The sequence below is a fragment of the Lagenorhynchus albirostris genome, chromosome 15 (genome assembly GCF_949774975.1).
Source record: "Lagenorhynchus albirostris chromosome 15, mLagAlb1.1, whole genome shotgun sequence".
In the NCBI taxonomy this organism is placed as follows: domain Eukaryota; kingdom Metazoa; phylum Chordata; class Mammalia; order Artiodactyla; family Delphinidae; genus Lagenorhynchus; species Lagenorhynchus albirostris.
The window spans coordinates 35,183,915-35,200,284 of NC_083109.1; the positions used below are offsets into that span (position 1 = coordinate 35,183,915).

The window sequence follows — 16,370 nt, forward strand, 5'->3', positions numbered from 1 at the left end:
GTAGTTCGGGCTCAGAGATTAAAATAGTTGAATTCCACAGTTACAAATTGACCCGATATCTTCTTTTCAAAAAATGCTTTATTTCTCTCTGAATAAGAAGCAATCTATATCATAAAATACTCAGATATATTCTGATACTAAAGCTGTGAACGGAAATCTACATTCAAAGAAGTAGAATAGCCCAGGGTGTTAAAAAGTATCTAGAAAAAACACAAATTACCACCAACTTATCCTAATTCTCTCAAGTGCTATCTCCTTAGTGTTGTGAATTCAAATCTCCTGTTTCTCCAGGCACATCCAGCCTTCTGAACCTGCGCTTAGATTTTAAGAACACAGTTTTAGGGATATCCACACACAATGCAGGTTAATAAACAGGGAGATCATTATCTTTTTACCTCTGCACTAGCTACGTCCAATTTCACCCCAGGATATCTTTTGTTTTGTAGCACGTGAGGCTGCCAGGGGATGACGTTGTCTAAATCCATTTTCAATGTTTTCTTTTTAACAGTTAATATATTTCCAGGATGCTAGTCCATTTCTTTCTAAAAGGTTCCTAGGACACTCATTGAAAAGTCAAAAGCAATGAACTTAAAATAGCAAGGGATTGCTATTTTGTTGGAGAAGAACGACACCCTTTGTATCGAAGTGGGGAATTACAGACTGTGGTCACCCTCTGCACAGTGTCTCTTTGTCAAGTAATACACGCCAAAAAAAAAATAATACAGATGGGAAAATATTGTGCACTGTCAGATCTTGGAAACGGCCAAAAGATTTTTCCTCACCAATGTCTTGTCGATGACTTTCACATTCTGGCACCCTGAAAAAATAATGCATACATTTAATATGAAATGAATGCAATAATAATCAGGCAGGTAATCGTTTTCCCAAGGAATGTAAAACTTGACAAATGTAAGGTTTATGATTCAAGGTAAGCTTGCCAAATCTTATGTGGCATGAGACCATTTTTATTACCTAAACAGTCCTTAACACAAAATGACTGGCACATATTTTTATTAACACAAAGAGTATATTCTTTTCTGCCACATTTAATAGAGAGTCAGTGGCTGAAAGCTCTCTTTTAGGATATGTCTGTAGCAAATTAAAATGCAGAGTGAGGATTCAGAGAATGGCGTTCTTCTCACTGATGCTGTGTCCACACAGCCTCAGCTCAGGAGAGTGTAGACCACTGATCTCCAGAATTCTATCTGTGGGGACAATCTGAGTGACACGAACCACAGAAAAGGAAGCCCTCATTACTTTCAGAAGTGGGGGAGGTGATAATTGACTCATGGTGATTCTTTGCATCTAGAGGTCCATTCTGAGTCAAATTCAGTCACTAGGAATAATGGTGATTATTTACTTGTTCGTTCCTTCAGCAAATACTTATTATTTACGTGCTATGCACGGCTCTAGACACTGGGGATACTGCAGTAAAGATAACAAAGATCCCTGCCTCAGGGTTCTTACTTCCAGAGAGGAAACAGAAAATACATAATGCATGTAATTAAAAAATTAATTATGTGATAGATTATCTATAGAAGGTGTTAGGTGTTATGGAAAAATAATGAAATAGTAACAGGGAAAAAAACTGGAAGTTGAGTGGGTGGAGGACAAATTGCCATTTTAAATACGGTGGTCTGGATGGGACACTGTGAGAAAGTAGGATGTAAGTGAGACTTGAAGGACATGGGAGAGTTAGCCACGTAGATATCTGGGGAATGAGCGTCCAGGTAGGAGGTGCGGCCAAGGCCAAAGCCCTAAGGCTGAAATATGTCTGACATGGTCAAGGATAATCAAGGAGGCAAATGTGGCCTGGGTGGAATAAGCAAGAGTGAGAGTGGGAGGAGCTGAAGTCAGAGAGGTGACAGAGGTCAACCACATAAGACCTCGTAGACCATCGTAAAGACTTCAGCATTTACTCTGAATAAATTGAGAGCCATTGGAGGGTTCTGATCAGAAGAGTGATATGACCTGAGTTCATGTTTAAAAGGATAGTCCTGATGCTGTGATCAGAATAGACTGGGACAGGGATGGAAGAAACAATAGACAGGCTGATCCGAAATTCCCTAGGAAAGAGAGACAACGATGGGAAGGATACACAGAAAGACCATCACAATATCCAAGATGAAGAAAGATCATGAAGGCTCCAGACAGGCTGGTGGCAGAGGAGGTGGTGAGTAGGTCTCTTTTACAGAAAGCACCTCTGTGGATGTGAGGGTATGAGAGACAAAAGGAGTCAAGAGTGACTTAAGATTTTTGATCTGAGCAACTGAGATAATAGTATTAACATGAACTGAGACTGGAGAGTTGGAAGGTAGAGCAGGTTTAAAGGGGAAAGTTGGCAGTTTAGTTTTAGACAGGTAGACTTTGAGATGCCCCTTAGACATCCAGATGGAGCTGTTGACTAGCCAGTTAGATTTCTCATTCATGTGTTAAGAGAGGAGGAAGTGTTCAATGTAGTGTTCACCATTAAGGTACTAATAAGACTCACCAAAATATCCCTGAGAAGACTGTCAAAGGCTAAGTGACCACTCCAGACAGCACACACTGTGGAGTTCCTCCGTCCAGAGAGCACTCTGCACTACAGCTGTGAGTATGCAGCCAACGTTAAATTGAATTACACTCCAAATGATTCCATCCTCTTCCCCTTCAAATTCACTTCTCTCCACCAAGGAGCCTGGCCTAAAGACACCCAGAAGAAAAGAAGTTGTAAATGAGAGTACCAAGTCTTACCACTCAGAGCCATGGCCAACCAGAATTCTTCCTTCAGTATCTCAAGGACATCCTGAACGCCTTTCTCTCCCTAAGCAAATAGAAGACACAGATCTTTTGAGTAAGTCAGTCTGAATGGTTTCACAGATTTATTTCACAGTTGAGTCATCCTGTTTTATATATTTATTGCTTTGTCCTCTCATTACCTGCAAAGCCAGGCCCCAAATGATCGGTCTCCCCACAAACACAGCCTTGGCTCCCAGGGCCAGAGCTTTCAGAATGTCGGTCCCCTTCCGTACACCCCCATCCAGGAAGACTTCCACTTTCCCTTCCACAGCCTCCACAATTTCTGGCAGAACGTCAACCTGTGGAGACAAGAGGTCAGTAAAGTGATACTAGGCATGCTGGATTGTTCTCCAATTCAACTTCCTCAGGCCACCAACCATCTGACAGGGCTTAGAGTGAAAGAGGTTAGGTTTAGAATCAACAGTAAAGCTATTCCCTCCTAAAATAAAAGAGGTGCAAATGCTAGTAACAAAAAACCAACTAAATTTGGAACTGAGTGACTTATTTTTCTATCAAAATCCAAGGGTTTTATTCTATTCCTGATATTCAAATTCAAATATCATGATCCAAAAAATATATAAACACAATTTAAAGCACGTAATGATCTTAAAAGACACAGAGCTGTTTTTTCATTAAACACATAAATATAAATGAATTATCTTGCTCATATAAACTATTCTGAACATTATTTACTCATTGAAAAATGAGTTGTTAAAATTCATACTCAGGTTGTGGTAGAAGAAATGGTATATAAAAATGCAAACACCACCAGTCACAGAAAATCTTAGTCTCTGATTTTCCCATCCAAAATACGGGAATATGTACAATAATGTAGCAAATATATATAATAATATAGCAAACATCCAGCTGTACATTAGAGAATTCTCCCTGATAACATTTTTCTTGCCTTTAAGGAAAATGACCACATGAACCTTGAAGATCCTCATCTTGATTGGTAATTGATGATAGGCTTATATCAGCACTAGAGAATATAAGATCCTCATTGAGGTCGATCTGGTAGATTGCACTATTGTTCTTAATTCTTCACACCACTCTGAACCCACTTTTTCCAAGACCACTTGGCAGTGTTTCCTACTAAAAGAAACAGAGTGCACTTGCCACTACTCGACAGTGGCCTTGGCCTTACAACCTACTTTGGCCAATGCCACTTGAGCAGAGGTGGCAGAGTGCCGTTTCTGGGCATAGGCCTTAAGAGACCTCGTGCATTTCAATTTTCTCCTGCACCTTGCATGGGAGGAGAATCCCCCAGGCAGTGCTTTCCCTTTAGCTAGACCCAGAGAAAATATTCAGCAAGCAGAGCTGCCCCATCCAAGCCCAGCTGGACCTGAAACTTGGAGCACAGCCATCTAACCAGTACCAAATCTAGATCGGCAGACCCCCAGTTGACACAAAGATTCATGGGAATAAAGACTCTGTTGATTTAAATCACTGAGTTTTTAATCTTTTGTTTTCTAGCTCATAACGTTGGCTAATAGCCAACATTTTTAATAGCTAGTAACTGATACAATTGGCTACTTTGATGTGAATCTTTGCACTTGAGGGTGGAAACAATCCTCAAGGTGACCTGTAGATCAAAATCTGTAGAAATTATCCACTTTCATCCCCAAGTATTTAAATATAAAATTAAGTCCATACATTCAAGTGCAGTTTTTCTAGAAATAATTGTGCTGAAATCACTCAAAAGCTTTCCCACTTCTCCCCTAAAATTTTAGAGGCTCAACTTAAAGAGAGTTTTGTGTAAAAGGTTGAAGACTAAACCTGACTACAGATTTGGAGGAAGTGAAGGCAACAGTTGGAGCAGGGCCCCTAAAACGTTTGGCAGGTAGTGTGATTTTCCCCTTTTCCTTTTGGTTTTTCTGCCTGGCCAAACATGCTTTGGATCCATTTACATACGTCCCTTTACCTATACATAGTCCTCTTTTTACAGTCAGGCAAGTTACATCAACATATAAATGCTACAATTTCCAAGTGATGATGCAAGCTATAATTAAGCATATTTCCCCATTTGAAACCAAAACCAAAGAAAAATATTAGCTAGCTTGGGTTCAATACACATTTTCACAGTCACGCAAATCAAGTCTGTTTAGGATATTTCCAATGCCCAAACTAGCCTAAAAAATAAACTAATAAGGATACTTAAAATGTGAATCCTGGGTTATAAAATGAAGTCCAGATTGGTGTTTCCTGTGTCCTTGGACAAGGATGTTCTATCCATAGCTGAGCATTTCTATCCTCCCTTTCTTCTTTCTGGAGCTGCAGTTTTACTGTGTATATATTATGCAGAATAATTCTGATCAGAGCAGATTAAATAAGTAAATGTAGTAGAAAAATCCACTATTTTATGACTGTTCTGTTTCCCTTTTTTTCAGCTTGCTACACATCTAAGAGACAATTCATTTCAGCTTTTCTTTCCTTAAAGGTTCTTTAGACAACTAATTTCAGGCTTATCTCCAGCAGAGTTAATCTACAGGAAAATACGGTAAGATTCCAATGTACTACTACTCACTCATCCATCCATTCATTGATTTTTTTTTAACATCTTTATTGGAGTATAATTGCTTTACAATGGTGTATTATTTTCTGCTTTATAATGAAGTGAATCAGCTATATATATACATATATCTCATTCATTGATTTATCAAACACTTTATTGATTACCTGGCAGATTCCAGGCATTATGCCAGGCAGTTTAAGGAATCCAAAATGAATCCCACAGGGATCTGACTCCCAAAGAGCCCCCCTCTTTCCTGTTCCTGCTCAAGGTACACACTTCCAGGCCCCCCTGTCGCACAAAACTTCCACTCACAGGGGGCTTCCATCTTTCTACCTTCTTATAGCATCCAGTCCTATACTCTTGATTTCCAAACCAAAGCAGTTGAGCACAAACAAAAGCAGAAAAGCCAGAGGTGCTTTAGTTAACAGTGAAGGAGACAGATCCCAGGCCATTGCCCACAAGTCCTCCTCTGACTCTCTACCCATCACGCTTCACCAGGCAGGCCTGGCTGGGGGTGGGGGTGTGAGTTCTACTAAGCACGTTTAGAAAATCACTGGTGTATATAGGTCTGGCGATTGTTTGCAACTGTAAAAATGACTGCAACTATTTCCTTCCCTATCTCCATTTCCTTGCAACGTGACATTTCCGCTCCTCCCATCATGCGGGAGAAATGGGGCCAGAAGAGTCTATTTCCTCACCCCTTGAATCTAAACTAGCCTTGTGACTTGCTTTCACCAATAGAACAAGAGAGAAGTGACGGTGTGCCTGTTCTAAGCCTAGAGCTCAAGAGGCTTTGCATATTTCCACTTGCTCTCTAGGAAACCAGGCCGCCTAATGTGCTAGATGTGAGACGATGCAGTCATCCCTGCTGATGTCATCCTACACTAGTCTGCCCTAGTAGACCCAGCAATGGACCACATACGCATATGAGTGAGCCCAGCCAGGACCAGAAAAACCTCCCAGTGGATATCAGCTCAAATTGCCAACACACAAAGTTGTGACATGAATAAATGGCTGTTGGATTTTAGCCAGTAAATTTCAGAGTGGTTTGTTACACAGCAAAAGCTAACTGATATATCAAGTGTCTCTCAAAGGTAGAATTTCATGAATCCCTTTCAGAAGGAAAAATGAAAGATCTCATAGAATATGCCCAAGGACTCAACTTTAGAAACACTGATTTAACAACCCAAAGTTTATTTTCTGAAAAGGTTTTACAGTTGAGAATTTTCACTAGAAAAGAATGTCATATTTTTAAGTTTAAGGTATTTTGGGTCCAGTTAGCATCAAAACAAAAATGAAAAAAGAATTCTCCTAGGGTTCAAAGACTCCAGAGAATCTGTCTTTAGACCCCAGTTTGAGATGTTCCAGTACTGTGGATTTTGGAAATTGATTTGATTCTGCCATATCATTCGCTAATTACTCCAAGACAAGTCTTGGCCACATTATTACCTTCAGGGTAAGGATCTTAACATGAACTTATTTTTAAACTCTTTGCTGTAGCAGGGGTCTGGCAGTGGTTCTTGGTAGCGTTGCATTAAGATGGACTTAAGTCAAACTCCTGTTCTAGGACTCTTAGTGATAAGTATTTCTCCATACAAAGAAACTCTGTGATTTATAGAAATGTAGAAATCATATAATCCAGATGTTCTATTTTTGCAACCAACACAACGTTATGAAGAGGCTCAGGCTGAAAATTTTGAGCAACTTGCTCACTCAGCTCTCACCCCTCAGAGGAGGCAAGACAAGGACTTGAACCAAAACTCTGGGTTCATTTCAATGCTCTGCCAGTGAAATCATGTTGCCTCTTTGGCTCTGAATTATGATGTCACAGAATGTGCAGGAGAGCAAGTCCTTCTGTGTATCTACTGAAAAGTTCTACACCACAGCATCCTCCAAGCCTTTTGCCACACACCTCAAAACCACCATACTGAGAGAAAAGCACCTTCACTATAAAATCAATACTGTTTCACATTCCTCTCATTGTCATGCACCTTAAATTTGCTCTAAAGTAGGAGGCAAAACTCAAGCAAGCATCTCCTCCCATGCACACATCATGCAAAGGGGAGGGTAATTGTTTTTCTTAAAATAGTCTCTGAGACCACAACTCAAAAAACTCTTTTAGATAAGTTTCCATATTCCCTCAGCCAGAAGGAAATAAATCACACCATTTAGATATTTTTCCCTTAAAATCTAGTTAGATTTGATTTCAGTAGATTTAAATTTTATTTTTAGAAAACAAACTGAATTTGGCCTGCACACTAAGTCTACATCTTCATACAAAAGAGAGTCATAAATCAGCGGAAAAGCCTTGAACTGTGACCATCTTCTCCCTGCCCAAAGGAGCTCTTCACCCTCCACTGCAGGCAATGTTTAATATCACCTAAAAAGATGGGTCTTTATAAGTAATGCTGAATTGGAAAGAGCTGACAACTTCCAATTTTATGATTTTAATTATTGACTGCGTGCAAAGACTTGATTCATTCCTATCATTAGCCCATTAGTGCTTCACGAAAAAGTCTGAGTGCAAATGCGTATACCCAATAGCTCCCTGTCATCATTCAATCTGCCCTAACCTACACAGCATCCGTGGCTTTAGCTAAATCAGCCTGCTAGTTTAATGCAACAGTAATCCACTACTACTTTACTAAATTATTTGAATAAATTCAAATATTCATCCCAATTAAAGCCATCCACTATTAACTATGACTAAATGGTTCTGACAAAAGGGGGAAATGCATATGATGATCCAGCTCAGAAATGATGGCCTAGGAAGTCCATCCACATTATTTTGTAGATACATATTTATTTAAGTTTTGTTACATGATGCTAGCTTACTTTGCCTATGATAGATAATTGAGATTATAGAACACTAAAGTTTAAAGGCACCAAAGAAGTAATCTAATTGATTTTTAAACTTTAAAAGATGAAAAAACTGAAATTCGGAGGGACTATTGAGTCCTTCTGCCCCATAGCAGGTCAGGCCCTTCTCTCTTTCCTTGGCTCTCATAATTATGTGGGCCACCTCATTGATCTTCCTGCCCCCTGTAATGCCACAGTCCAATTTGTGATACTCGCTGCTAACTCAGGGCTTTGCTATTGCATATTCAATGACATAATATTAAAGGACCTCCTCCCAGACCTCTCCTAGCAGGTGTATTTCCCAGGACTCCCGACTCCCACCAGGTAGTACAAACAAAATGGATTCCTTGGTATTCCCCAAACACATCTCACTCTTTCCCATTCCACTTTTAGACTCACACTCGTAAAAACAGGGGTCCACATGAGAACAGAGCAGAGGTGAAAGGCAACTGCAGTCCCATTGCCTCATCTAAAAGAATCTTGGTCATGTTCCCACAAGTGGACAGCCTGTTAGGGGACCCCACCCCACTCCACCTACAGCTCCTGGCCTCCATTCTAGATCACGGATCCATGAAATCCACCCCTAGATATGTGTCTGCCTCCATGACTTTTGATCCACTTCTGGGCCCACCAATTCTTGATCTTAAAATCAACCCCTGGTTGGACTCCTTGGCTCTTGGCCTCTTTGGAGCTAATTGCTCTCCTTTACAGTTTTAACTCCATCCCAAATCATTCCAACCAGCTTAGTTTACTTTTATATCTGGATTCTGGACTCTTATTTGCCTAGCACAGTGTGTACAGTGTATACAAAACATAGATTCACATTGGATCTCCTGGGTAGCTGTCAAAAATACTAGTGCCTCTGCCTCCCCTGGTCCTGCAAGATTCTGATGGATGGATCTAGGGTGCAGCCTGGGAATTAGGATTCTTTACAGTTTCCCAGGTGATTCCAATATGCAGTCAAGGTAGTTCACAGCTCCAACAGAGTAGCTTGTTTGCAGCAGACATCTCCTCACCTGGACCACAGGATTTCTACCTCCTTTCCCCACCTGCCCTCACTCTGCAGTTCTTCAACTCCCACCTCCAGAAAACTCATGGCATAATATTTTCTTTCATACTCCAATTTATAATATACTTATTGGTGTATTTATGAAAACAGGAATAATTCCTGCCTACTAATGGCTGGGTATTTAACACAGACTTTTATAAGTTTACAAATAAATAGACTGAATAGTGATCTAATTTAGGTAGTTACTTGCCACTAAACTTAAAATCTGAGCTCTTACCTATATTCATACATATTTTACCTTGAGTGTTCACACAAAAATATATACACAAGGAAAGGCAGTCATAGAGATAGCCAAAAGTGGGATAGAAATGGGAATACCAGTTGAGGCATTTGCCAAAACTCACAGTGGCTGGCACCCCGTCGAGCTGTCGACCCCCATGATTTGACACCAAGATCCCGTCCAAACCATGTTTAACTGCCTCCCTGGCATCATCACCTAGAAAGAGCAAGACAACCATTGTATGGAAAAGGCAACTTAGTAAAGGCTTGAGTTCTGAGGCCAAAGCATCCCAGTCAAAGGGAGCCTGACCTCATACATACGTATCTTACTTGGAAATTTTAACACAGAAATACACTCAAGGGTTAAATCTGGAATTATAGTGATGGCTTCTTTGGCCAAAAAAGGTTAACACTTAGAACAATTTAATGATAAAATAGAATTATCAATAGATAGAAAATTGACATGCAGTTAAAAATGTATTTATCCTGAAAAGTAAATACTCTTGCTAAGTAATTTTGTTATTAACAAGATAATATTATTTAGCATTTAATATAAATATTCCTCTACAATTTAATAACATAAAAGAACATACAAGTAGCAAGCACTTTCAGTACAACAGGTGATGAACAAGTCTATTTCCAAAACATTCCTTAATATAAAGATATAACTTTAATAATTATTTTAAGTAATAGTGTTCTATAATTAAATGTATTTTTCCCATTGAAATATACAAAAATGTAATATTAAAATTATATGCTACACCTCTAATCATGCTTCAAAATATATTGGTTTCTGAAAATATAGTTTTAAATAATAGATTAACATTTTCTTAAATCAGTTTCCAACTTTTTTTATACTTTATATTTTAACTATTATTTTCAATATTCTCCCAATAAAAAACATTTTCTAACAGAATTACAAAAATAACACTGGTTCTCCAATTTAACACTCAAAGATAGTCCAAGGTTGTAGTGAAATCAGATTTTGGAAACTTAAGCAGATAGATACAGAACATTGTATATATTCATAAATTCAGCAATGGAGGTCAAAGGCAGACCTGACAAGAATAATAAAAAAAGAGTCACAGGAGAATTCATAATTCTGGTTGTTTGAAAGTTTTATGCTAAATCACCATCTTCCAAACTGTGTTTCATGGAATACTGCTTTTTAAATGTTCCCGTTTTTCAAAATAATGCTAGAAATATTTTTCTTCTAAAATTATAGGTACATGGAAATGTTAAACCCATGTGGTATAGACTGAATATTTGTGTCCTTAAAAATTCACATGTTCTAGATTGGTCCAAGATAGCAGAGTAGAAGGATGTGCATTCACTCCCCCTTGCGAGAGGACCAGAATCACAACTAACTGCTGAACAATCATCGACAGGAAGACACTGGAACTCACCAAAAAAATATTCCACATACAAGGACAAAGGAGAAGCCACAACAAGATGGTAGGAAGGGTGCAATCACAATAAAATCAAATCCCATAACTTCTGGGTGGTTGACTCACAAACAGAAAAACAATTATACCATAGAAGTCCACCCACAGGAGTGAAGGTTCTGAGCCCCACGTCAGGCTTCCCAACCATGGGAGGAGGAATTCCCAGAGAAACAGGCTTTGAAGTTAACTAGGATTAGATGGCAGGACTTTGACAGGTCTGGGGGAAACAGAGACTCCATACATGGAGGGCACACACAAAGTAGAGTGCACATCAGGACACAGGGGGAAGGAACACTGACCCCATAGGAGACTGAATCAGACCTACCTGCTTGTGTTGGAGGGTCTTCTGCAGAGGCAGAGGGCGGCTGTGGCTCACCACAGGGACATGGACACTGGCAGCAGAAGTACTAGGAAGCACTCCTTGGTGTGAGCCCTCCCAGAGTCCACCATTAGCCCCACCAAAGGGTCTGTAGGCTCCAGTGCTGAGTCATCTCAGACTGAACAACCAACAGGGGGGAACTCAGCCCCACCCATCAGCAGACCAGCAGATTAAAATTGTATTGAGCTCTGCACACAAGAGCAATGCCCAGCTGAACCCACCAACAGTCCCTTCCATCAGGAAGCTGGCATAAGCCACTTAGATAGCCTCATCCACTAGAGATCAGACAGCAGAAGCAAGAAGAACTACAATCTTGCAGCCTGTGGAACAAAAACCATATTCACAGAAAGATAGACAAAATGAAAAGGCAGAGGACTATGTACCACATGAGGGAACAAGATAAAACTCCAGAAAAACAACTAAATGAAGTGGAGATAGGCAACCTTCAAGAAAAGAATTGAGAATAATGATAATGAAGGTGATCCAAAACCTTGGAAAAAGAATGGAGGCAAAGATTCAGAAGATGCCAGAAATGTTTAACAAAGACCTAGAAGAATTAAAGAACAAACAAACAGAGATGAACAATACAATAACTGAAATGAAAAATACACTAGAAGGAATCAATAGCAGAATAACTGAAGTAGAAGAACGGATAAGTGGCCTGGAAGACAGAATGGTGGAATTCACTGCCATAGAACAGAATAAAGAAAAAAGAATGAAAAGAAATGAAGACAGCCTAAGAGACCTCTGGGACAGCATTAAACGAACCAACATTCACTAATGTGGGGTCCCAGAAGCAGAAGAGAGAGAGAAAGGACCCAAGAAAATATTTGAAGAGATTATAGTTGACAACTTCCATAACATGGGAAAGGAAATAGTCACCCAAGTCCAGGAGGTGTAGAGAGTCCCAGGCAGGGTAAACCCAAGGAGAAACACACCAAGACACAAAGTAATCAAATTGACAAAAATTAAAGACAAAGAAAAATTATTAAAAGCAACAAGTGAAAAATGACAAACAAAATACAAGGGAAGAGGCTGAACAGGATGATGGCGGAAGAGTAAGACGCAGAGATCACCTTCCTCCCCACAGATACACCAGAAATACATCTACTTGTGGAACAACTCCTACAGAACACCTACTGAATGCTGGCAGAAGACCTCAGACCTCCCAAAAGGCAAGAAAGTCCCCACGTACCTGGGTAGGGCAAAAGAAAAAAGAATAAACAGAGACAAAAGGATAGGGACGGGACCTGCACCAGTGGGAGGGAGCCGTAAAGGAGGAGAGGTTTCCACACACTAGGAAGCACCTTCGCGGGCAGAGACTGCAGGTGGTGGAGGGGGAAAGCTTCGGAGCTGTGGAGGAGAGCACAGCAACAGGACTGCAGAGGACAAAGCGGAGAGATTCCCGCACAGAGGATCGGTGCCGACCGGCACTCACCAGCCCGAGAGGCTTGTTGTCTCACCCGCCGGGGGTGGGCGGGGCTGGGTGCTGAGGCTCTGGCTTCGGTCGGAGCGCAGGGAGAGTACTGGGGTTGGCAGCGTGAACACAGCCTGCAGGGGATTAGTGCACCATGGGTAGCCGGGAGGGAGTCCGGGGAAAAGTTCTGACCTGCTGAAGAGGCAAGAGACTTTTTCTTCCCTCTTTGTTTCCTCGTGCGCAAGGAGAGGGGATTAAGAGTGCTGCTTAAAGGAGCTCCAGAGACGGGTGCGAGCCACGGCTAACAGCGCGGACCCCAGAGACAGGCATATGAGATGCTAAGGGTGCTGCCGCCGCCACCAAGAAGCCAGTGTGCGAGCACAGGTCACTATCCACACCCCGCTTCTAAGGAGCCTGTGCAGCCCACCACTGCCAGGGTCCCGGGATCCAGGGACAACTTCCACGGGAGAATGCACGGCACGCCTCAGGCTGGTGCAATGTCCCGCCGGCTTCTGTCACCGCAGGTTCGCCAAGCACTCCGTACCACTCAATCCCCCTGGCCTGAGTGAACCAGAGTTCCCGAAGCAGCTGCTCTTCTAACCCCGTCCTCTCTGAGCGAAGAACAGACACCCTCCGGCGACCTACATGCAGAGGCGGGGCCAAATCCAAAACTGAGCCCTGGGAACAGTGAGAACAAAGAAGAGAAAGGGAAATCTCTCCCAGCAGCCCCAGAAGCAGTGGATTAAAGCTCCACAATCAACTTGATGTATCCTGCATCTGTGGAATACATGAATAGACAGTGAATCATCCCAAATTGAAGAGGTGGACTTTGAGAGCAAGATTTATTATTTTTTCCCCTTTTCGTCTTTTTGTGAGTCTGCATGTGTAGGCTTCTGTGTGAGATTTTGTCTGTATAGCTTTGCTTCCACCATTTGTCTTAGGGTTCTATCCGTCCGTTTTTTTTTTTGTTTGGTTTTTTGGGGTTTTTTAAAAGTTTTTTCGGAATAATTACTCTTTATTTTAATTATTTTATTTTATCTTACTTTATTTTATATTATTTTATCTCTTTCTTCCTACCTTTCTTCCTTCCCATCTTCCTCCCTCCCTCCCTCCCTCCCTCTTTTCTTTCTTTCTTTCTTTCTACTTTTTCTTCCTTTTCTTCTGAGCCATGTGGATGAAAGTCTCTTGGTGCTGCAACCAGGAGTCAGTGCTGTACCTCTGAGGTGGGAGAGCCAACTTCAGGAACTGGTCCACAAGAGACCTACCAGGTCCACATAATATCAAATGGTGAAAATCTCCCAGAGATCTCCATCTCAACACCAGCTCCCAGCTTCACTCCACGACCAGCAAGCTACAGTGCTGGATACCCTATGGCAAACAACTAGCAAGACAGGAACACAACCCCACCTATTAGCAGAGAGGCTGCCTAAAATCCTAATAAGCCCACAGACACCCCAAAACACACCACTGGACGTTGAACTGCCCACCAGAAAGACAAGATCTAGCCTCATCCACCAGAATACAGGCACTAGTTCCCCCCACCAGGAAGCCTACACAACACACTGATCCAACTTTAGCCAATGGAGAGAGACACCAAAAACAACGCTAACTATGGACCTGTAGCCTGCAAAATGGAGACCCAAAACACAGTTAGATAAGCAAAATGAGAAGACAGAAAAACACACAGCAGATGAAGGAGCAAGATAAAAACCTACCAGCCTTAAGAAATGAAGAGAAAATAGGCAGTCTATCTGAAAAAGAATTCAGAATAATGATAGTAAAGATGATCCAAAATCTTGGAAATAGAATAGACAAAATGCAAGAAACATTTAACAAGGAACTAGAAGAACAAAAGATGAAACAAGCAATGATGAACAACACAATAAGTGAGATGAAAAATACTCTAGATGGGATCAATAGCAGAAAAACTGAAGCAGAAGAACGGATAAGTGACCTGGAAGATAAAATAGTGGAAATAACTACGGCAGAGCAGAATAAAGAAAAAAGAATGAAAAGATCTGAGGACAGTCTCAGAAACCTCTGGGACAACATTAAATGCACCAACATTCGAATTATAGGGGTTCCAGAAGAAGAAGAGAAAAAGAAAGGGACTGAGAAAATATTTGAAGATATTATAGTTGAAAACTTCCCTAATATGGGAAAGGAAATAGTTAATCAAGTTCAGGAAGCACACAGAGTCCCATACAGGATAAATCCAAGGAGAAATACACCAAGACACATATTAATCAAACTGTAAAAAATTAAATACTAAGAAAACATATTGAAAGCAGCAAGGGAAAAACAACAAATAACACACAAGGGAATCCCCATAAGGTTAACAGCTGATCTTTCAGCAGAAACCCTACAAGCCAGAAGGGACTGGCAGGACATATTTAAAGTATGAAGGAGAAAAACCTACAACCAAGATTACTCTACCCAGCAAGGATCTCATTCAGATTTGATGGAGAAATTGAAACATTTACAGACAACAAAAGCTGAGAGAGTTCAGCACCACCAAACCAGCTTTACAACAAATGATAAAGGAAATTCTCTAGGCAAGAAACACAAGAGAAGGAAAAGACCTAAAATAACAAACCCAATACAATTAGGAAAATGGGAATAGGAACATACATATTGATAATTACCTTAAATGTAAATGGATTAAATGCTCCCACCGAAAGACACAGACTGGCTTCATGGAAACAAAAACAAGACCCATATATATGCTGTCTACAAGAGACCCACTTCAGACCTAGAGACACATACAGACTGAAAGGAAGGGGATGGAAAAAGATATTCCATGCAAATGGAAACCAAAAGAAAGCTGGAGTAGCAATTCTCATATCAGACAAAATATACTTTAAAATAAAGACTATTAGAAGTGACAAAGAAGGACACTACATAATGATCAAGGGATCGATCCAAGAAGAAGATATAACATTTGTAAATGTTTATGCACCCAATATAGGAGCACGTCAATACATAAGGCAAATACTAACAGCAATAAAAGGGGAAATTGACAGTAACACATTCATAGTAGGGGACTTTATCACCTCACTTTCACCATTGGACAAATCAACCAAAATGAAAAGAAATAAAGAAACACAAGCTTTAAATGATACATTAAAAAAGATGGACTTAATTGATATTTATAGGACATTCCATCCAAAAACAACAGAATACACATTTCTCTCAAGTGCTCATGGAACATTCTCCAGGATAGATCATATCTTGGGTCACAAATCAAGTCTTGGTAAATTTAAGAAAATGGAAATTGTATCAAGTATCTTTTCTGACCACAACACTTTGAGACTAGATATCAATTACAGGAAAAGATCTGCAAAAAATACAAACACATGGAGGCTAAACAATACACTACTTAATGACGAAGTGATAACTGAAGAAATCAAAGAGGAAATTAAAAAATACCTAGAAACAAATGACAATGGAGACAAAATGACCAAAAATCTATGGGATGCAGCAAAAGCAGTTCTAAGAGGGAAGTTTATAGCAGTACAATCCTACCTTAAGAAACAGGAAACATCTTGAATAAACAACCTAACCTTGCACCTAAAGCAATTAGAGAAAGAACAACAACAACAACAACAAAAAAACAAAGTTAGCAGAAGGAAAGAAATCATAAAAATCAGATCAGAAATAAATGAAAAAGAAATGAAGGAAATGATAGC

The 16,370-nt window shown here is 40.3% G+C and overlaps 1 protein-coding gene across 1 annotated transcript in view; it reads right to left on the reverse strand.

The window, feature by feature from the left end:
• Positions 1-746: 746 nt before the first annotated feature.
• Positions 747-16,370, reverse strand: part of HAO1 (hydroxyacid oxidase 1) — a 64,440-nt gene continuing 48,816 nt past the window's right edge. The window contains exons 5-8 of the mRNA XM_060124321.1: positions 9,566-9,657; positions 2,919-3,077; positions 2,734-2,803; positions 747-817 (exon numbers count right to left, since the gene is read on the reverse strand). Of these exons, the coding sequence (XP_059980304.1) occupies positions 747-817; positions 2,734-2,803; positions 2,919-3,077; positions 9,566-9,657 (392 nt within the window). The remainder of the gene's footprint in view (positions 818-2,733; positions 2,804-2,918; positions 3,078-9,565; positions 9,658-16,370) is intronic.